Source organism: Dendropsophus ebraccatus, chromosome 4 (genome assembly GCF_027789765.1).
Source record: "Dendropsophus ebraccatus isolate aDenEbr1 chromosome 4, aDenEbr1.pat, whole genome shotgun sequence".
Classification (NCBI taxonomy): Eukaryota; Metazoa; Chordata; class Amphibia; order Anura; family Hylidae; genus Dendropsophus; species Dendropsophus ebraccatus.
The window spans coordinates 100,471,323-100,489,987 of NC_091457.1; the positions used below are offsets into that span (position 1 = coordinate 100,471,323).

Here is an 18,665-nt window from a genome sequence, read left to right on the forward strand (position 1 = left end):
GACAGCGGGGACACAGAGCAGCTCCATCATACACAGACAGCGGGGATACAGAGCAGTTCCCTTTTTTTCTGGAATGTGACCAAAAATCAGCTGCTTCCTCCGATCGTCTTTTACTGTGACATAAAGAGCTGGAGACTGAGCCCTGTCCATCAGTCATGTGGTGTGGGGAAGGTGAGCTGGCGTCAAACGGTCATGTGATGCTTCCAGCAAAGGCAGGGATCCAATAACTAAATGGCATAAAGTACCAAAGCAGTAGAAAGAAGTATTGGAAAGCTGCATGTGTTCCGCTCATTCTGAGTAAATTCTTCATTACAGAATAGAGTGTGTTCAAAATAATAGCAAAGAAGACCATGTCAAAGCTAAAAGGTTACAGGCATCTAACCTTCTGATGTGTCCCTATAGTGCACGGAGCACGGCAATCACTGAGCTCAAGGAGATCAGGGAAAAATCCAATGAAGTAATCAAGAGTCTCCACTGATGCCCCCAATAATATGCAATAAAGGAGTCCGTGGAGCCTCGGTTGCGAGATTCAAAACACAGGATAGCCAGAAATTCCTAGCCTGTTGCCACGGGGTGCCTCCATGATGGGGAGAGCACCTCCCCACCCTGATAGGTAGCCCCTTAAGTCCCACTTGGTTGCGAGTATTGGATCATAAATAGGGAAACAACAGGGTGGCCCCTTTTGTGTCAAAGCCTAACTCAAGGTGCGAGTATTGCCACATGACAAGGGCTTGCCAAGGCAGGCATCCATCCACAGACAGCTGTTTTGCGGTATATGCCCCTCCGCCCCCCTTGTGGAGCAGGATTCTGGCTGGTTGGGGCAATGGCATATCAACCAACAAAACACAGTAATCACTGAACTCAAGGAGATCAGAATCCTGCTCCACACGGCGGCATGGACTCTGCTTGAAATATCCGCCTCATTTGCTCAGTGTGCACAGGCCCTAAAGGTGAAATCTGAAACCATTTACATATTATATTTTTGAGTGCAATTTTTTTAATAAACAGCCTAATATTCTTCTTATACTTTTTGTTCTGGATTTGATTTGGAAATGAATGTGTATATTTCCAGTATTAAAGTATCTTTATTTCAGCTTTTATTCATGTTGTCATTGAGGTTTGGTGAGCAGGGAGATGGCTGATATCCTAATATAAGGAATAGGCCAAGAGCTGTCCGCAGTAAAGGGGTCTCGGGCAGGATAGAAGCTTCCATGGAGGGCACTGAGCTGGTATAACAGCTGTGGCAACATCAGCAGGATCCCTCCTTGTTATTTCCTTCATCATATTCTTGTAGTCCTCCATTCAGGATGTTCCCAGATTTGCAGCAGTCACACCTCAGGCACAGGAGCTAGGGTGAAGGCAGAACGGGGGTGCTCGGGCAGGGACGGGGATACTTATAAATATAGGCCGGTAATCATCTGGAAGAGTCAGAGCCTGACGGTGCATGGTGCTGAGGACTGTGTAACGGAGATCCCGGGTCACATCACCTCGCAGCTCCAGCAGTGCCAATACATGATCATCACTGGGGAGAGAGAAGAGCCACCATTATTCCCTCTGCCACAGGCTCTCATTGTGTGATATAGTTCTCCCATCAGTAACATCACCCGGCTTACCTGACATCAGGGAATGCTGTCATTAATCCTGACACCTCCAGGCTGAGCAGGGAGGGGTCCTTCAGGGCAAAGAGTTCCTGGAGGGAGTGAATGAGGGGGACACAGAGTGTGGATTCCTCCAGACCCTACAAATAATGGCAGAAACTACCATCAATGGACCAATGAGTGTGCCCCATTCCCCATCCACAGCAGCAGATTCAACAATGTTACTATAAGCATATATTATCCTCCACCTTACCTCTATACAGCACTGTCCTACTCGCCTTACACCTCATGTACAGAACACTGCGTACCACTTACCATCCCCTTCATATAAATAAGGGATGGTTGTGGATATGTGTGACACTGCACCCTATTCAATGGGCACCTTATGAATCCACTCTATTACACTCCATGCTTCTCACCCTGCATGAGTTGAATCTTTACACTATATTCCTTTTCATTTATATATATATATATGAGAACCTCACACTCATCTTGCACCAGCATACAGCAGCTGATAAGTACTGGAAGGATTAAGTTTTTAAATAGAAATAATTTACAAATCTGTATAACTTTCCGACATAAGTTGATTTGAGTAGCCCTTTAATTATTCACTATTATTATTATTAATTATTCACGACATTCCGTATACCCAGCACTATGTATCTGCTACATTACATGCCTCCTTCTACACAAGAACTCTCACCCTATATCCTTCTTTACATTTATATTATACTACATTGTACTCCACCTTATATAACTGTTACATTATAGCCCTCGCCTAGTATGCATTATTCATATAATACACTACACTGCACTCCACCTGCACCTCATGTATCTGTTACATTATAGCCCTCTCCTAGTATGCATTATTCATATAATACACTACACTGCACTCCACCTGCACCTCATGTATCTGTTACATTATAGCCCTCTCCTAGTATGTATTATTCATATAATACACTACACTGCACTCCACCTGCACCTCACGTATCTGTTACATTATAGCCCTCTCCTAGTATGCATTATTCATATAATACACTACACTGCACTCCACCTGCACCTCATGTATCTGTTACATTATAGCCCTCTCCTAGTATGTATTATTCATATAATACACTACACTGCACTCCACCTGCACCTCACGTATCTGTTACATTATAGCCCTCTCCTAGTATGCAATATTTATATAATACACTACACTGCACTCCACCTGCACCTCACGTATCTGTTACATTATAGCCCTCTTCTAGTATGCATTATTCATATAACACACTACACTGAACTCCACCTGCACCTTATGTATCTGTTACATTATAGCTCTCTCCTAGTATGCATTATTCATATAATACACTACACTGCACTCCACCTGCACCTCATGTATCTGTTACATTATAGCCCTCTCCTAGTATGCATTATTCATATAATACACTACACTGCACTCCACCTGCACCTCATGTATCTGTTACATTATAGCCCTCTCCTAGTATGCATTATTCATATAATACACTACACTGCACTCCACCTGCACCTCACGTATCTGTTACATTATAGCCCTCTCCTAGTATGCAATATTTATATAATACACTACACTGCACTCCACCTGCACCTCACGTATCTGTTACATTATAGCCCTCTTCTAGTATGCATTATTCATATAACACACTACACTGAACTCCACCTGCACCTTATGTATCTGTTACATTATAGCTCTCTCCTAGTATGCATTATTCATATAACACACTACACTGCACTCCACCTGCACCTCATGTATCTGTTACATTATAGCCCTCTCCTAGTATGCATTATTCATATAATACACTACACTGCACTCCACCTGCACCTCATGTATCTGTTACATTATAGCCCTCTCCTATTATGCATTATTTATATAATACACTACACTGCACTCCACCTGCACCTTATATATCTGTTACATTATAGCCCTCTCCTAGTATGCATTATTCTTATAATACACTACACTGCACTCCACCTGCACCTTATATATCTGTTACATTATAGCCCTCTCCTAGTATGCATTATTCATATAATACACTACACTGCACTCCACCTTATATATCTGTTACATTCTTCACCTTACTTTTATAACACACTGAACCCTGTCTTCCTGTTACATTGCACCCCTCTCCTTCTACACATACATTTATATACTACACTACATCCCAATCTGCTGCATTGCATCTCGCTCTCATCTCATTTGTATATTACATTCCACTCATCCTAATATATCTATTACTTTACTCCCTTCACCATATGTATATAGTACACTACATACAATACCCACCCTGCACAGCCTTTACCAGATGTACTACCTTTATTTTCAACTGCCCCTAATGGATCCCCCCATATCAAAGCCCTCACTAACCCTATATTTATATACTATACTGTATACCACTCACCCTCATACCTTATGTATCTGCTGCATTACATTCCTCTACCAACATATTACCTTTTAACCCAGTCAGATAGCCCCTTTAAAGGGGTGCCAGAAAGTTATGTATATTTGTAAATAACTTCTATCCTATAAATTCTCTTCTTCCAGTACTTATCATCTGCTTTATGTCCTGCAGGAAGTGGTGCATTCTTTCCAGTCTGGCAAGGTGCTCTCTACTGCCACCTCTGTCCATTTCTATTTACTATACAACATTCCAGTCTGTACATCACATTTATACACAGCTTACCATGGTGCGCAGTGCTGTGCTCAGCTCCTCTGCGTCCAGCGCCATCCTGTGGGCCAACTGCTGTCTATCCCCAGGGCTTCGGCATACAAATTTGCTGTGTATAAGAGCCCGAACGTACTCAATGGTCACCATCCTTTCAGTCTGCACAAGCAGGTACTAAGAATGGGAGAAGTCAGTGGTAAAAAGTTAGAACTTAAAATAGGTCAATGACAGATCTGCTTTACTGCTCTAGATTTGTCTTCTCCACATGACTCTGGATCTAAAGACAGAGCTGACTGACATGGTCTCTCTTTTGCTGCCCGGAAAACATGGATACAGCCATAGGCCGTATCCATGTTTTCCAGAACTCCCTAGGGCTGCATCCAACTTCTCCAGCCATTGCTAATAAAATGCTGCATGCACGGGTTTGGACATCTCTATTATTGACTTGTCCACTCTACTGGTCTGTTCTCTCCCTATTGTAGGCCACTTTAAAAAGTTTAGTACCTTTATATCAGCAATAGTGCTGCATATTTTGAGAACCTTGAGTGCCTAAAGTTACTGCAATATCAAACTATTGGGTGCACTAACAGAGAGAAAGTGCAAGCCAAGCAGTTATCTGCCTGCGAGTCAGAAACCTAACCTCTGAAGTAAAGACTGTATTACAAGGCCCGACCAGCAGGTTACATGAGCACCGATCTGCTAGATCTGCGCTCACTTTTAGAGCCTCTTATACAGCTCGATAATCATGCAGCCAGGGCTGCACAGACATCATTAGCAATGTCCTTGCAGCCTTTGCCTGTGTGTCACCTGTTACATGGAGAGATGTGCTGCTGGTGGCAGACATTGACAGTTTGCTCATCTGTCAGCTGAACGCCGTCTATATTACCTAGAGGGATATATCGGCCTGAATCCGCCTGACCATAGAATGGAGTCTATGGGATGGGCAGAGAGCCAAGCGAAGGCGTGCGGGGACGAGTGGCTGAATCCGTACGGAGTTATCTGCGACATTTACTCAGTGTGCATATACCGAATAGTGCAACAGCACCAAGGAACACAATATAATACTGCTCAAAGAGTATGATTGACACTTGGAAGCTGAGCCCAAAGCAGGGTCAGGTATGGGAGGGGGGAGTAATGAGGTGTTCAGGAAAGCCTCTTTGGTCCATTTTATTATAGAATAAAAACATTTTTTTCTATGATATAGAAGCACAGACTAATATATCAAAGATACAATGTGTCTCCTGGCCCAAACAGCTATCCAACAGTGTCAGCAGATTGGAACTTAAATTGCAGCTGAGATTCCCTTTAGGGTGCGTTCACACGTACAGGATCCGCAGATCTCATGCTGCGGATAAGTAGGGAGATCTGCTGTGGATCCAGTCCCATTCATTTCTATAGAGCACATACTCGCAGCAGGATTGACATCCCGCTTTGAGCATGTGCTTTAACCCCCTGTTGCCCGCAGCCGAGATCATACATTACCTGCTCTGGCAATGAAGCTGCATGTCAGGCTCCCGGCTCCCATCGGTCCGGGGGTTAAAGCACATGCTCAAAGCGGGATGTCAATCCTGCTGCGAGTATGTGCGGATCCGCAGCAGAAAATCCACTGCGATACGTTACATGTAAAGCTAAAGGGGTTTTCCAATTCAACTTAGTTTGTCCTATATTTACATGATAGGGGCCAAGTATGAGATTACAGGGGGGTGGAGGGGATCCGAACTCCACGCCCCCTCGGGATCTCTAGATCAGCACCCAGCTTATTTGTTATAAATGGAGCTGCAGTTCAGCTTTATTCTCTGTAGAGCCCCTAGAATGGAGGTCTCTGAGGGCCATGGAGGTCTGACCCCCTGCAATCTCATACTTGTCCCCGATACTGTGTATAGGGAACAAGGAAATTTAAAATCGGAAAACCACTTTAAGTAAACAAGGCCATATTTTGCATGTTTACCTTCTAGTGCCGTCCAGTGGTGATGTGATGCTACTACAAAGCAAATGGTTCCAGCAGGGGTCAATGCGATAAGGGTCTGCTCACCTGGCATACTGGGGCTCTGGCCTTGCATAGGTATTGGCTGAAGTCCTCCATCTTTTCACATATAACACGCACAATATCGGAGCCTGTTAGCCAGGGCCTTGAAGGGATTTCCCTGAATAAAGGCTGCAGAGAAAGATGAACACTGAACATATTTCATGTATAAGGGGGTGCTCACTCCAGCTCTATATTATAACCTGTGCACTGTACACAATCCTACAACACCACAGCTCTGGGTCTGCCCTAGTGATGCACGATGCACCGAAATATCGATACTACTATCGATATTTCGGGCAAAAAAACGATTCAATACCAGGATTTCCTGGTATCGATGCTTCATGTTACGCTGCATAATAGTGCAGTGCATAAAGTACAGTGCAGAGAACACGGCCGGCGGCTATCTGAGCGCCGGCCGTGTTCTCTGTATGCCTCTCCCTGATCCCTGCGGTCACCTTCGCTGCGCGGCTCTCCCTCAGCTCCCAGCGGCGCCATTTTCAAATAGCCGGCACTTGTGTAGATGCGGCTGTCACACTGACAGCGGCATCTAACTACTCCGTATGCAGCAGGGGTCGGCTACTGTGTGTAGCAGACCCCCGCTGCCGGTGTCTCTCTGATAATAGAGTCCGGCTCAGCCAGACTCTGTTATCAGGGAAATGATTTATGCAGCGGAGCCGGAGCTGCACAGAGGTCTGGGGGCTGGGGAGAGAAGACTGAGAGCGGGAGGTCCCGGAGAGGAGGACGGAGGAGGCGGGTGGGGAGAGAAGACTGAGAGCGGGAGGTCCCGGAGAGGAGGACGGAGGAGGCGGGTGGATGTGCAGCACATGTGAGGATAGAGCCGGCTGGCAGGTGGGGGAGGGGACGGGGCTGTGAGGAGCAGACATCAGTGATGTGGGGGGTGACAAGGGGGGGTCGGCCTTGCTCTGGCTATAGTCTGTGTGCGATCCTGTGTGACCTCCTCTTCCTCAGCAATTTTGGTGATTGGTGCAGATAGCAGCTGTGTGGGCAGTCAAGGTATCTGATGCAACAGAGCTGTCTCAGTGTTATCTGATGCAGCAGAGCTGTCTTAGTGATAGCTGATGTAGCAGAGTTGTCTTAGTGTTATCTGATGCCGCAGAGCTGTCTTAGTGTTATCTGATGCCGCAGAGCTGTCTTAGTGATAGCTGATGCAGCAGAGCTGTCTTAGTGATAGCTGATGCAGCAGAGCTGTCTTAGTGATAGCTGATGCAGCAGAGCTGTCTTAGTGATAGCTGATGCAGCAGAGCTGTCTTAGTGATAGCTCATGTAGCAGAGCTGTCTTAGTGATAGCTCATGTAGCAGAGCTGTCTTAGTGATAGCTCATGTAGCAGAGCTGTCTTAGTGATAGCTCATGTAGCAGAGCTGTCTTAGTGATAGCTCATGTAGCAGAGCTGTCTTAGTGATAGCTCATGTAGCAGAGCTGTCTTAGTGATAGCTCATGTAGCAGAGCTGTCTTAGTGATAGCTCATGTAGCAGAGCTGTCTTAGTGATAGCTCATGTAGCAGAGCTGTCTTAGTGATAGCTCATGTAGCAGAGCTGTCTTAGTGATAGCTCATGTAGCAGAGCTGTCTTAGTGATAGCTCATGTAGCAGAGCTGTCTTAGTGATAGCTCATGTAGCAGAGCTGTCTTAGTGATAGCTCATGTAGCAGAGCTGTCTTAGTGATAGCTCATGTAGCAGAGCTGTCTTAGTGATAGCTCATGTAGCAGAGCTGTCTTAGTGATAGCTCATGTAGCAGAGCTGTCTTAGTGATAGCTCATGTAGCAGAGCTGTCTTAGTGATAGCTCATGTAGCAGAGCTGTCTTAGTGATAGCTCATGTAGCAGAGCTGTCTTAGTGATAGCTCATGTAGCAGAGCTGTCTTAGTGATAGCTCATGTAGCAGAGCTGTCTTAGTGATAGCTCATGTAGCAGAGCTGTCTTAGTGATAGCTCATGTAGCAGAGCTGTCTTAGTGATAGCTCATGTAGCAGAGCTGTCTTAGTGATAGCTCATGTAGCAGAGCTGTCTTAGTGATAGCTCATGTAGCAGAGCTGTCTTAGTTATAGCTCATGTAGCAGAGCTGTCTTAGTGATAGCTCATGTAGCAGAGCTGTCTTAGTGATAGCTCATGTAGCAGAGCTGTCTTAGTGATAGCTCATGTAGCAGAGCTGTCTTAGTGATAGCTCATGTAGCAGAGCTGTCTTAGTGATAGCTCATGTAGCAGAGCTGTCTTAGTGATAGCTCATGTAGCAGAGCTGTCTTAGTGATAGCTCATGTAGCAGAGCTGTCTTAGTGATAGCTCATGTAGCAGAGCCGTCTTAGTGATAGCTCATGTAGCAGAGCCGTCTTAGTGATAGCTCATGTAGCAGAGCTGTCTTAGTGATAGCTCATGTAGCAGAGCTGTCTTAGTGATAGCTCATGTAGCAGAGCTGTCTTAGTGATAGCTCATGTAGCAGAGCTGTCTTAGTGATAGCTGATGTAGCAGAGCTCTCTTAGTGATAGCTGATGTAGCAGAGCTCTCTTAGTGATAGCTGATGTAGCAGAGCTGTCTTAGTGATAGCTGATGTAGCAGAGCTGTCTTAGTGATAGCTGATGTAGCAGAGCTGTCTTAGTGATAGCTGATGTAGCAGAGCTGTCTTAGTGATAGCTGATGTAGCAGAGCTGTCTTAGTGATAGCTGATGTAGCAGAGCTGTCTTAGTGATAGCTGATGTAGCAGAGCTGTCTTAGTGATAAGCTCATGTAGCAGAGCTGTCTTAGTGATAGCTCATGTAGCAGAGCTGTCTTAGTGATAGCTGATGTAGCAGAGCTGTCTTAGTGATAGCTGATGTAGCAGAGCTGTCTTAGTGATATCGGATGCAGCAGAGCTGTCTTAGTGATAGCTGTTGCAGTAGAGCTGTCTTAGTGATAGCTGATGTAGCAGAGCTGTCTTAGTGATATCGGATGTAGCAGAGCTGTCTTAGTGATAGCTGATGCAGCAGAGCTGTCTTAGACAGATATCACTAACTTTATTTTTAACACAATAAAATAAAAATAGTCCAAAAATTGGTATCACTGTATTAGTGCAGGGGTATTATATTTCTACCACTGTATTTTGTTTTGTTTTTTTATACTTTACTAAGTATCGAACTGGTATTGAGTATCGAAATAAAAAAGTTAGTATCGGTATCGAACTCAAAATTCTGGTATCGTGACATCACTAGTCTGCCCTATCAGCTATACGACTTACATACTGTAATATTAGATTGACTGCGGTCACAACGTTCTCATCAGTGCAGCAGTCTAGGTAATGGACCCAATGAATCAGCTTTTCCAGTTGGGGCTGACCATATATGACAAAGGACAGACTGTCTTCAGATGCAAGAAGAATTGTAACCTGCCCAAGTCTTTCCCAGGAATGTTCTCACAGCTTTCTTTGTTCATGGGAAGTCAGAAATTATTCTGAAGGTATTAGGGCGGCATTAGGTAGGGGATAATCCCATAGATTTTGGATTCCAGTTGAACCAATATTGTTGTATTTGATCTTTTAGAAAATGTATATGACTATACCAATAAAATATTTAAATATAGAAAATATATCTGACTTATTCCTGTAATGATCTGAGGGGAACCCTACTATAGGAAATGTTAGGGTTGTATCTAGGTAATGTCGATTCTTTGGGAAGATTCTTCTCGACAAAAAGATTTTAGAAAAGTTTTCAGCAATCCCCTTCTTATCAAAGGCAGTGAAAGGAGATACTAGTATACAGATAAGACAGGATGAAGGCTATCCACAATAGATTATGGTCAGAGCTTCTCACCCTGCACACAGACTTCTGCAAAGGTGACAGAGCAGGCTTAGAAAATTTTCCCATACAAGTGAACAGCATCCAATCTATTTAGTTAAATGAAACATACAACCACAAAATAGATTTTTTTTTAATGAGATGACTGACTTTTTGGCACTGGTAAGTAAAAAGAATTCTAGGTTACTCTTCCTGCAGAAAGTCTTACCTTACTAATATTCCTGTCTGAAAACAATGACCAAATGGACGGATTGTGATATGTCTAGTAGCCATCTCCATCCTTGTACAGAGTACATGATATGTTGGGTCATGACTCACACACAGGCTGGTACCTGACACTCATTGTCACACTGTACACCATCTGTATTACCTGGAGGTCTGTCTGCAGCTCATCCAGGAGGAGATGACAGGCCTTCTTTTGGGTCTTTTCTAGTGATGTCTGTAAACAGGGTGTAGCTTTTCGGAAAACTGGATTCACGAATTCTTCTGGCTGCAAGTGTGAGATTGTAGAGCTGCAAACATCAGGGAAATATATATATATATTGCTTAGTACCTTATGAAACTGAAAATCAGTGCTGAAAAAAACAGTTACTTTTTCTGAACAATGCTGATTTGCAAGCAGTTTTGGAGGCTGTTCTTCAACGTGGTTTATATACATGGTTTTTACTAACTGTGTGAACATATTAGCCAGCAAAAGTATAAAATAACAAAAGACATTGCCATGCTAACACTTCTCTAGTCCCCTGCCAATCTCTGTACACTTGATTGGGAGGGACCAGTGACGTGATACAGTGGCACAGGATGACACACAGGAGCAGCTGAGGATTGATAAAGTGACACCTATTGGTATAATACCTTAAGGCACAGCATCCATTGACAATGGCCAGCAAGTATTGTGTGTAGTAGGTGGGATACGTCTTGTCCTTCATGTGCTCAATACCATATTTCACCAGTGCCTCCCGCAACCTGTAGAAAATACAGTGGGACTCATATACAGGACAATGCCCATAATATTTTTTGCACACAGTGTCCCTTAGCAATGGCTCTGCTGTCGGCACTCACCAGACGAGGCAGTTCTCCATCTCATAGAGCACAGCAGTTCTCACCCGACTCTCCAGACTCTCCCCCAGAGCTGCTGCCAGCTGCACATTTTCCATCAGCATCTGTAACAACCAACAAGTCTTTGAAGCCATTGTCTGTTACAGATCATCCCCCATCTATCTACCCGGGGTCCGAGGTGCTGTCAGCTCAGAACAATTTTCTATCAGGACTGATCTACTGCAGGATTACTGGGTCATGTGTGATGGCGACTATAAGTGAATGAGCATGTGGACAATGTAGAGGAAGATTGGAATCTGAAAACTGCTTAGGCGAATGTGCAAAGGATTGACCCCTCTTATACGCTGTCAAGATGTCATCACAGTATCCATGGGATGATGGCCAGCAAGTTTTGTACATATTAGGGGGCTGCTTTTAACTATTTTCATGTTTGTAGTGGGTCTGTATCTTGCCATTGCGGTGAGCTGTTGAATTTTTTTGTGTTTTCGTGTGTCTGGTGAGAAGCTGTTTGTGAGAAAACATGAGAATTAAGTGACAGGAGTCTGCAGAGAAAAATAGTATAGTACAGTGTTAGCCAGAAAAATCCATATTGTGGTACATACTTGTGATCAAAGTATTTAAAGAGTGATACTTTTATTGGCCAACAAACAATTTTTTGATGGCCAATAAAGGTATCACTCCTAAAATACTTTGATCACAAGCATCTACCACGATAAGGAGTCTGCAGAGAAACCCAGAGAGTAGACTATGCAGAGATTGTGACATAAAGGTCAGATAGCAAGTGCTGAGAATTACCTATATGATGGAGGTACAACCAGTGTAATACACCTGCCTGCCTCCTGCTTAAGTATTATAGTGATTGTGGAGTCACCAATGTCATACTATGGAGTGCATATAGTGCATTTATATATATTTTTGGCTATTTGGTGTTTTTGATATGATCCGATATTTAGATACAACCCCTCCAACCTTTGCTGGAAAGATCTATGCTCTGAATATTAGTGCCTGATGTCTGGATTGCTACCTGCATAACAATGTGCTGGACACTTGACAGATAAAAGCCATCCTGGTCCTTATCTGGCTCCTGATCCCTCAGCCAGTCAGAGTACTCCACTTCCAGTGCCTTGTGTATCCACTGACTGAGGCAGGCCTAAAATAATACAATACATGGAGTGGTAACAACTGTAACAATGTAGCAGGACATGATAGTGACAATGAAAGAACACAGAGATTGGAAGCAGCTACAAGAACATTTGCAAGTCAGGATTTTAGCAAAACCAGGCACCACCAAATACAAAAGGGCACCGGGACATTTACACATGCCACATTAACTGTTTGTAGACTATAAAACTGAACACCCATGTGGCCGATGGGCATTGGGGCAATCGTGTCCCTAAAATGGATATTTAACACCTACAGATGTGTGTATGGAGCCTATCAATGAGCCTGCATGTGTGAAAGGGGCCACAATGTCACATCATTTATCTAGATATAACAATTTTTAGAATCCAACTTGTACCACATGATATATGAATAATATGCAAGTTTGGGTCTATTATACAGTATCAAACCAGACACTTTCTAGAGCAATATAGAAAGTTTATTAATGCCAGTCGAATTTCTAGGTCAAAAAGAGGGATATGTAAGGGGCAAAGAGGGACAGAGGGACATGGGTCTAAAATAGGGACTGACTCTTCGATAAATATAACACTGACACTTTATACACAGGTACACACACACATACATATATATATATATATATATATATATATATATATATATATATATATATACATACATACACACACACACACACCAGCCAGACCACTGTTTTAGAGTGGTGGTCTGTAACCATGACAATGAGCTATCAACAATGGACGGAAGAGAGCAGCATATAAGGAGGAGGCAAATTTGCTAAATGAATGCATTTGCAAAAATATTTAACTTTACGAACCCTATAACTATATTAGCTGAAATGGAAATACTGCTTTAACATAAATGTCTCCTTCTCCTCCCAGTCTCTCAACTCTGTCCTTCCTGTACAAAGTGCATCCTGTTAAAGGGAACCAATCACGCCGAAATTGCCCCCATTGATAAGGAAGCGTGCTGGTACATCAGCCAGCACGCTTCCCAAACATCCCCCTGTCCCCTCTGTCCCCTCTTTTGTTAGCCCGTAATCTTACTTTTGCGATGTCCCGCGCCGTATGCTAATCAGCCCTAAGTAGTCCGGGTGGGCTGAACTAGTCAAGGTGGGCTGTACTAGTCACGGGCCTGGGCGCTGTAATCACGCCCAGAGGGGCGTGATTCAAAGACCTTCGCTCCACCGACGTCATCTCTGGCCCGCGTTCACGTCGGCGGCGCGCCGCGTCTTTCGCATGCCGCGCATGCGCAGTACGGCGGGAGAAGACGCTGACGTACTGCGCGTGCGCGGCGTGCGGAAGACGTTAGCGGCGCTTGCGTTCCAACGCCGACGTCTTCCGCACGCCGCGCACGCACAGTACGTCAGCGTCTTCTCCCGCCGTACTGCGCATGCGCGGCATGCGAAAGACGCGGCGCGCCGCCGACGTGAACGCGGGCCAGAGATGACGTCGGTGGAGCGAAGGTCTTTGAATCACGCCCCTCTGGGCGTGATTACAGCGCCCAGGCCCGTGACTAGTACAGCCCACCTTGACTAGTTCAGCCCACCCGGACTACTTAGGGCTGATTAGCATACGGCGCGGGACATCGCAAAAGTAAGATTACGGGCTAACAAAAGAGGGGACAGAGGGGACAGGGGGATGTTTGGGAAGCGTGCTGGCTGATGTACCAGCACGCTTCCTTATCAATGGGGGCAATTTCGGCGTGATTGGTTCCCTTTAAGGCTATTTCCCAGCCATTACAGTCCTTGAACCATGTTCCTGTTCTAGCAACCAGATCCATATTATCTCTAGATATTGGGCATGTTCGGTCACAAAGATTGTTGCCTAAGCTGCCAGCATTTGTCCACATTACACTAAGAACTTTACTGTATTCTACATCAGGACTTGTTTCTGCACATCAACGTAGGATATATGATGCTGCACAATTACATATCCTCTGTCTATGGATCAGTGTCAATAGAGGGAAACCAAAGTTTACTGTCTCCCTAGATGATGGGCACGACACATAGTCCAGGATTACAGGGGTGTTAGATTTGACCTTTTTATCATCCTAATACAGTCTTGTTATATACACTGACATTACATATGTCGTACGTTATGTTGCTACCTAGCAAATCTGAGCTAAACATTAGTGTGAAACCTATCATGAAGGGCTCACCCGCATAGTTCGCGTGTAACGATTTAGTTGTTCCTCCAACATTTCTGAAGGGATAGGGGGCCCGAGTTCTGAAACATCAATCTCCGATGAGATGTTGGGGTGTCCCATCATATCTTCACTGGGGGGAGAAGGAGTAAATAATGAAATGAGGGGAGTGAAAAGGTTAAGTGCACCAAATAATGCATAGTGTGCTAAAATAATAATGCTAAAAAATGATCTACTCTGCATAGAATCAACTTGGAAATAGCATGGAATCATAAGAAGACCATGACAACCACTCACCTGCAGGACATTACCTGGGATAAATAGTTGTGATCCAGCTTAGAACATGGTACAAGGCAGGATGAGGAAGGTCATGGTTAAGAATATCACGAAGATGGCGACCAATGGCATGGTGACACATCAAGGCCACACCTCGAACAAAGTCATAGTGTGGTGGAACACAGGGTACTAAAACAGAGCACACAGACTGAAGCTCTTCCACCACTCGACCCTGAAGTTCCTTTAAATGCTTTGCCAGATCTGTTGCACTAAGATTTTCCCATAGCAGCCCAGGCTCCATTACTCTGTCACAAACACCTTTCTCCAAAGCATTAAAGAATTGTTCTCTCCAGTGTTTGGGTCGTCCCGGTGGCTTCCAAGGCTGTTGCACTGGACCTTTTGACTCTTCGGCATCCAGGAATTCTTCTCGTTCAATGATACGGATGGCAGAGACTAAAAGAGAGGGTTCAGAGCAGGCTACCCCTAATGCTGATCTGCCCAGTGAAAACAGGGTATGACCCAACTCCTCACTCAAGCCCTGTACACCTGCAAAAAATTGCTGGACTAACTCTGCTGCTTCTGCATTGGGTTGTTCATCAGTGGAATCCATCAAAGGCCCAACCTTCTGTAATCTGTATAAAACATCATCTCGAAGACTTTCCAGCTCCCTCAGGTTGACATGGGCCTCTAGAAGATGCTGGTTCTCGATAAGATCGTGAGTCTGAGCGATTAACTTTGGCACTATATGGACAAAATCAAATGGAACAATCAAATTGGTGTAACAAATAGGGTCCTGAACATTTTCTTACTAATGTACAAATATCATTTGTGCACTTACCAGCATAGATGTATGGCAGGCTTTGTATCACTACCGAAAGCTGGACATGCTCCATCACCAGCTGACGAATGGATTGTAGCTTGTCAAGAGACCCTTCCCCCTCTCGCCAGATATCCTGCACCTCACACAGGGCTTGTTGGACATGACGAACCTCCGAGAGCGCCACTCGAAGCTGTGATAAACCATGGTCCACACCTTCCAAGTATGACTGCAGTGAAGACTATGAGCACATAACAAATATAAGTTCTTATTTACTACTGGTTGCTTGGAAAAGAGAACTAGAAATATGGGCCCCCCCTGTGAAGCAGATGTATATATATTTATTTATGGACAGTTACAAATCCAATGCAGGACCAGCCGAATATGTTATAATTTAAAGGGGAAATGAAAGACACATAGGTAAACAGAGGACGCCAACTCTACAGGCTGACCATGTACACCTCGAACAGTGATGGGGAACCTTCAGCACTCCAGCTTTTGCAAAACTACATTCCCCATCATGCCTGGCTTTGGCTGCCCAGGTGTGATGGGAATGTAGTTTCGCAACAGCTGGAGTACCAAAGCTTTGCCCATCACTGACCTGAGAAGAATTGACACAACAATTAAGGTGATGTGTGGATATACATGTACCCCATATGTTCCCCCTTTTGCTATGAAACTTCTAAATAAGCACAAGGCAACCAATTCACTTGAGAAGTCACAGAATTGAGTTGAATGGAGTCCTGAATGGAGGAATACATGTGGGCCCAGATTTCAGTGTGTAACATATACACTGGTGTAAACTGGCCACAGCAACCAATCACAGCTCAGCTTTCATTTTACCAGAGCTGAGCTGTGATTGGTTGCTGTGGGCAGTTTTATTTTACATTCTTTGATAAATCGCCACCATGGTGTCAGTATACACAGATCGACCTGTATAAAAGGGGCTCATGAATCTGCCACACCACTAGTAAACAACATGAGGGAAGAGACTATAGATTGGGTTTGGGGTATAAGAAAATTCTGTATTGCTCCATTAAAAGGTGTACTCCTTGGAAAATCTTTTTCTTTCGAATCAACTGGTGTTAGAAAGCTAGAGAGATTTGTAATTTACTTCTATTTAAAAATCTCAAGTCTTCCAGTACTTATAAGCTGATGTATGTCCTACAGGAAATGTGCTCTCTGCTGCCACCTCTGTCGGACACAGGAACTGTCCAGAGCAGGAGAGGTTTTCTATCGGGATTTGCTACTATTCTGTACAGTTCCTGTCTCAGACAGAGAGGGCAGCAGAGAGCGCTGTGTCAGACTAGAAATAAAACAACACTTCCTGTAGGGCATACAGCAGCTGATAAGTATGGGAAGACTTTTTCTTGATTTTAAAGAAAAAAAGATTTTTGCTGGAGTACCCCTTTATATTCATATTGCCAAAATTGACAAATATGGCACAACTACAAACCTAATAAGAGAAGACCACCCACCAAAACTCCCAGACTGGACAAGAAGGGTCATCATCAGAGATTTATTAACCATGACACCAACATTGAAGGAACTCTAAAGAGTGTCATCTCAATTACAACTGACATATTCCTATTAATCTGTTTTCCCTTAGTCCCATCAGTAACACAATAACAAGGTAATTCTGCACCTGGAAATTAGGACAGATGGGAATTTTAAATTAACTAGAGTCCTACACCCTATAAAAGGTAACCTAGGCCCATACTACCTAGCATTTATATAGAGTGGGCCCTCTTGCCTGATGGATCTCAAAATTAAACACCAGAGCCTTCTCCTCCTTGAAAAAAAAAATTCAAAATATAATGCAAGTTTAAAACGGAACAGCTCCAACTTTATTCAGCCTAAGAGATGGACTCTAACATTAAGCAGACCTGATCAATGTATGCCAGTCTGATGGTCTCTGTAAGTCATGTATCTTTGAATAGGAGAGGCAGATCTTTGGCTCTTGAGTCTTACAGGAAAAAAACCTCAAACTTTCAAAAGATTTTACATAGAACCATAGGGATAGGGATCTGGGGAATGGAAATTTTATTTATCATGAGATGACAGAACACAACCTACTAGTTCACAGGGACAGAAATACCCCATCATTGTACTGGTGGTTAGAACGTAGGGAAACCGGATTTTTATAGGACGTTATGTAGCGTGTAAGGATTCAATCCTGAGATTTGAGGAAGAAAGATGAACACATGCTGCTTTTAGGACAGACAATAGAAAAAAAAAAAATCTACCTCTTTACATACCCAAGAAGATAAAGCAAAACTTTTGGGCTGCCATTACTTACCTTTAGCCGGGACTGTATAGAGTTATTACGCTGTGCCTCCCGCCTCCGATAGTGGCCTAGGTGTGTCAACTGGTCAGGACGACAGAAAATACCTGAGGCCCATTTCAGAGCTGCCCCTCGTGCCAAACTCTCAGCCTTCTCAAGAGCCAAAGTCTCATCTGTATCACACAATAACCATGGTCATAACACATGAATATGGGCTGTAGGCGACTGTACAATGTATAGTTATTATAAGAGGATACTCCACAAGTGACGCTCACTTTATAATGGAAACGCCATGGAATATGCTGACTTTACTAGACACGCTGCGTTATACCAGTACTTGGCTCCCATACTCACCACAACATAATACTGAACGTGACCCTCGCTAGATGGAGCAGTGAACAGTATCAGGAGGGGAGACAGCATAGATACCATACATTCCTGGGATCACAAAGCACTGGGCTTGATATTACGAAGGACAAAAACTTACCTTCTGCAGACATGCTCAGCCCAGCTCTCCAGTCACTGAGGAAAAGGAGGGGGCACAAACATCCTCTGCCGATCCTCACAGAAGCAGGATGTGGGAGGGAGGGATGTCCCACAGGACGAGGCAACTTAGCACTTATTACAGGACATAAATAGAGAAGGCAGATCACTGTGTATACTACTGGGCAAGAGAGTACAATGCTGCAGTTTACAGGATGGAGAAGGGGCGTACCCTATAATAATGGTGATAGCAGATACAACCATCCTGCACAGATTAGGTTGATGATCAGTGAACGCATAACAGGTCTGCAGCAGCTGCTTCCATCATTGAGGTTCTGGAGGCATGAAATCATAAAGCCTGGTTACCAAAACAAGAGTCTG

General features: G+C 44.2%; 1 protein-coding gene across 1 annotated transcript; it reads right to left on the bottom strand.

Annotated features, from left to right (window-relative positions):
* Positions 1 to 1,073: 1,073 nt before the first annotated feature.
* EXOC3L1 (exocyst complex component 3 like 1) lies at positions 1,074 to 18,317 on the bottom strand. The gene is made up of 13 exons (XM_069968647.1): positions 18,289 to 18,317; positions 17,817 to 17,974; positions 15,539 to 15,758; positions 14,736 to 15,441; positions 14,440 to 14,557; positions 12,167 to 12,292; positions 11,146 to 11,246; positions 10,939 to 11,049; positions 10,454 to 10,595; positions 6,312 to 6,434; positions 4,298 to 4,453; positions 1,614 to 1,738; positions 1,074 to 1,522 (listed from the first exon to the last, which is right to left on the bottom strand). Exons 1-13 carry the CDS (start codon positions 18,299 to 18,301, stop codon positions 1,336 to 1,338), a joined length of 2,286 nt encoding a protein of 761 aa, XP_069824748.1. The 5' UTR covers positions 18,302 to 18,317; the 3' UTR covers positions 1,074 to 1,335.
* Between the last annotated feature and the right edge of the window lie 348 nt (positions 18,318 to 18,665).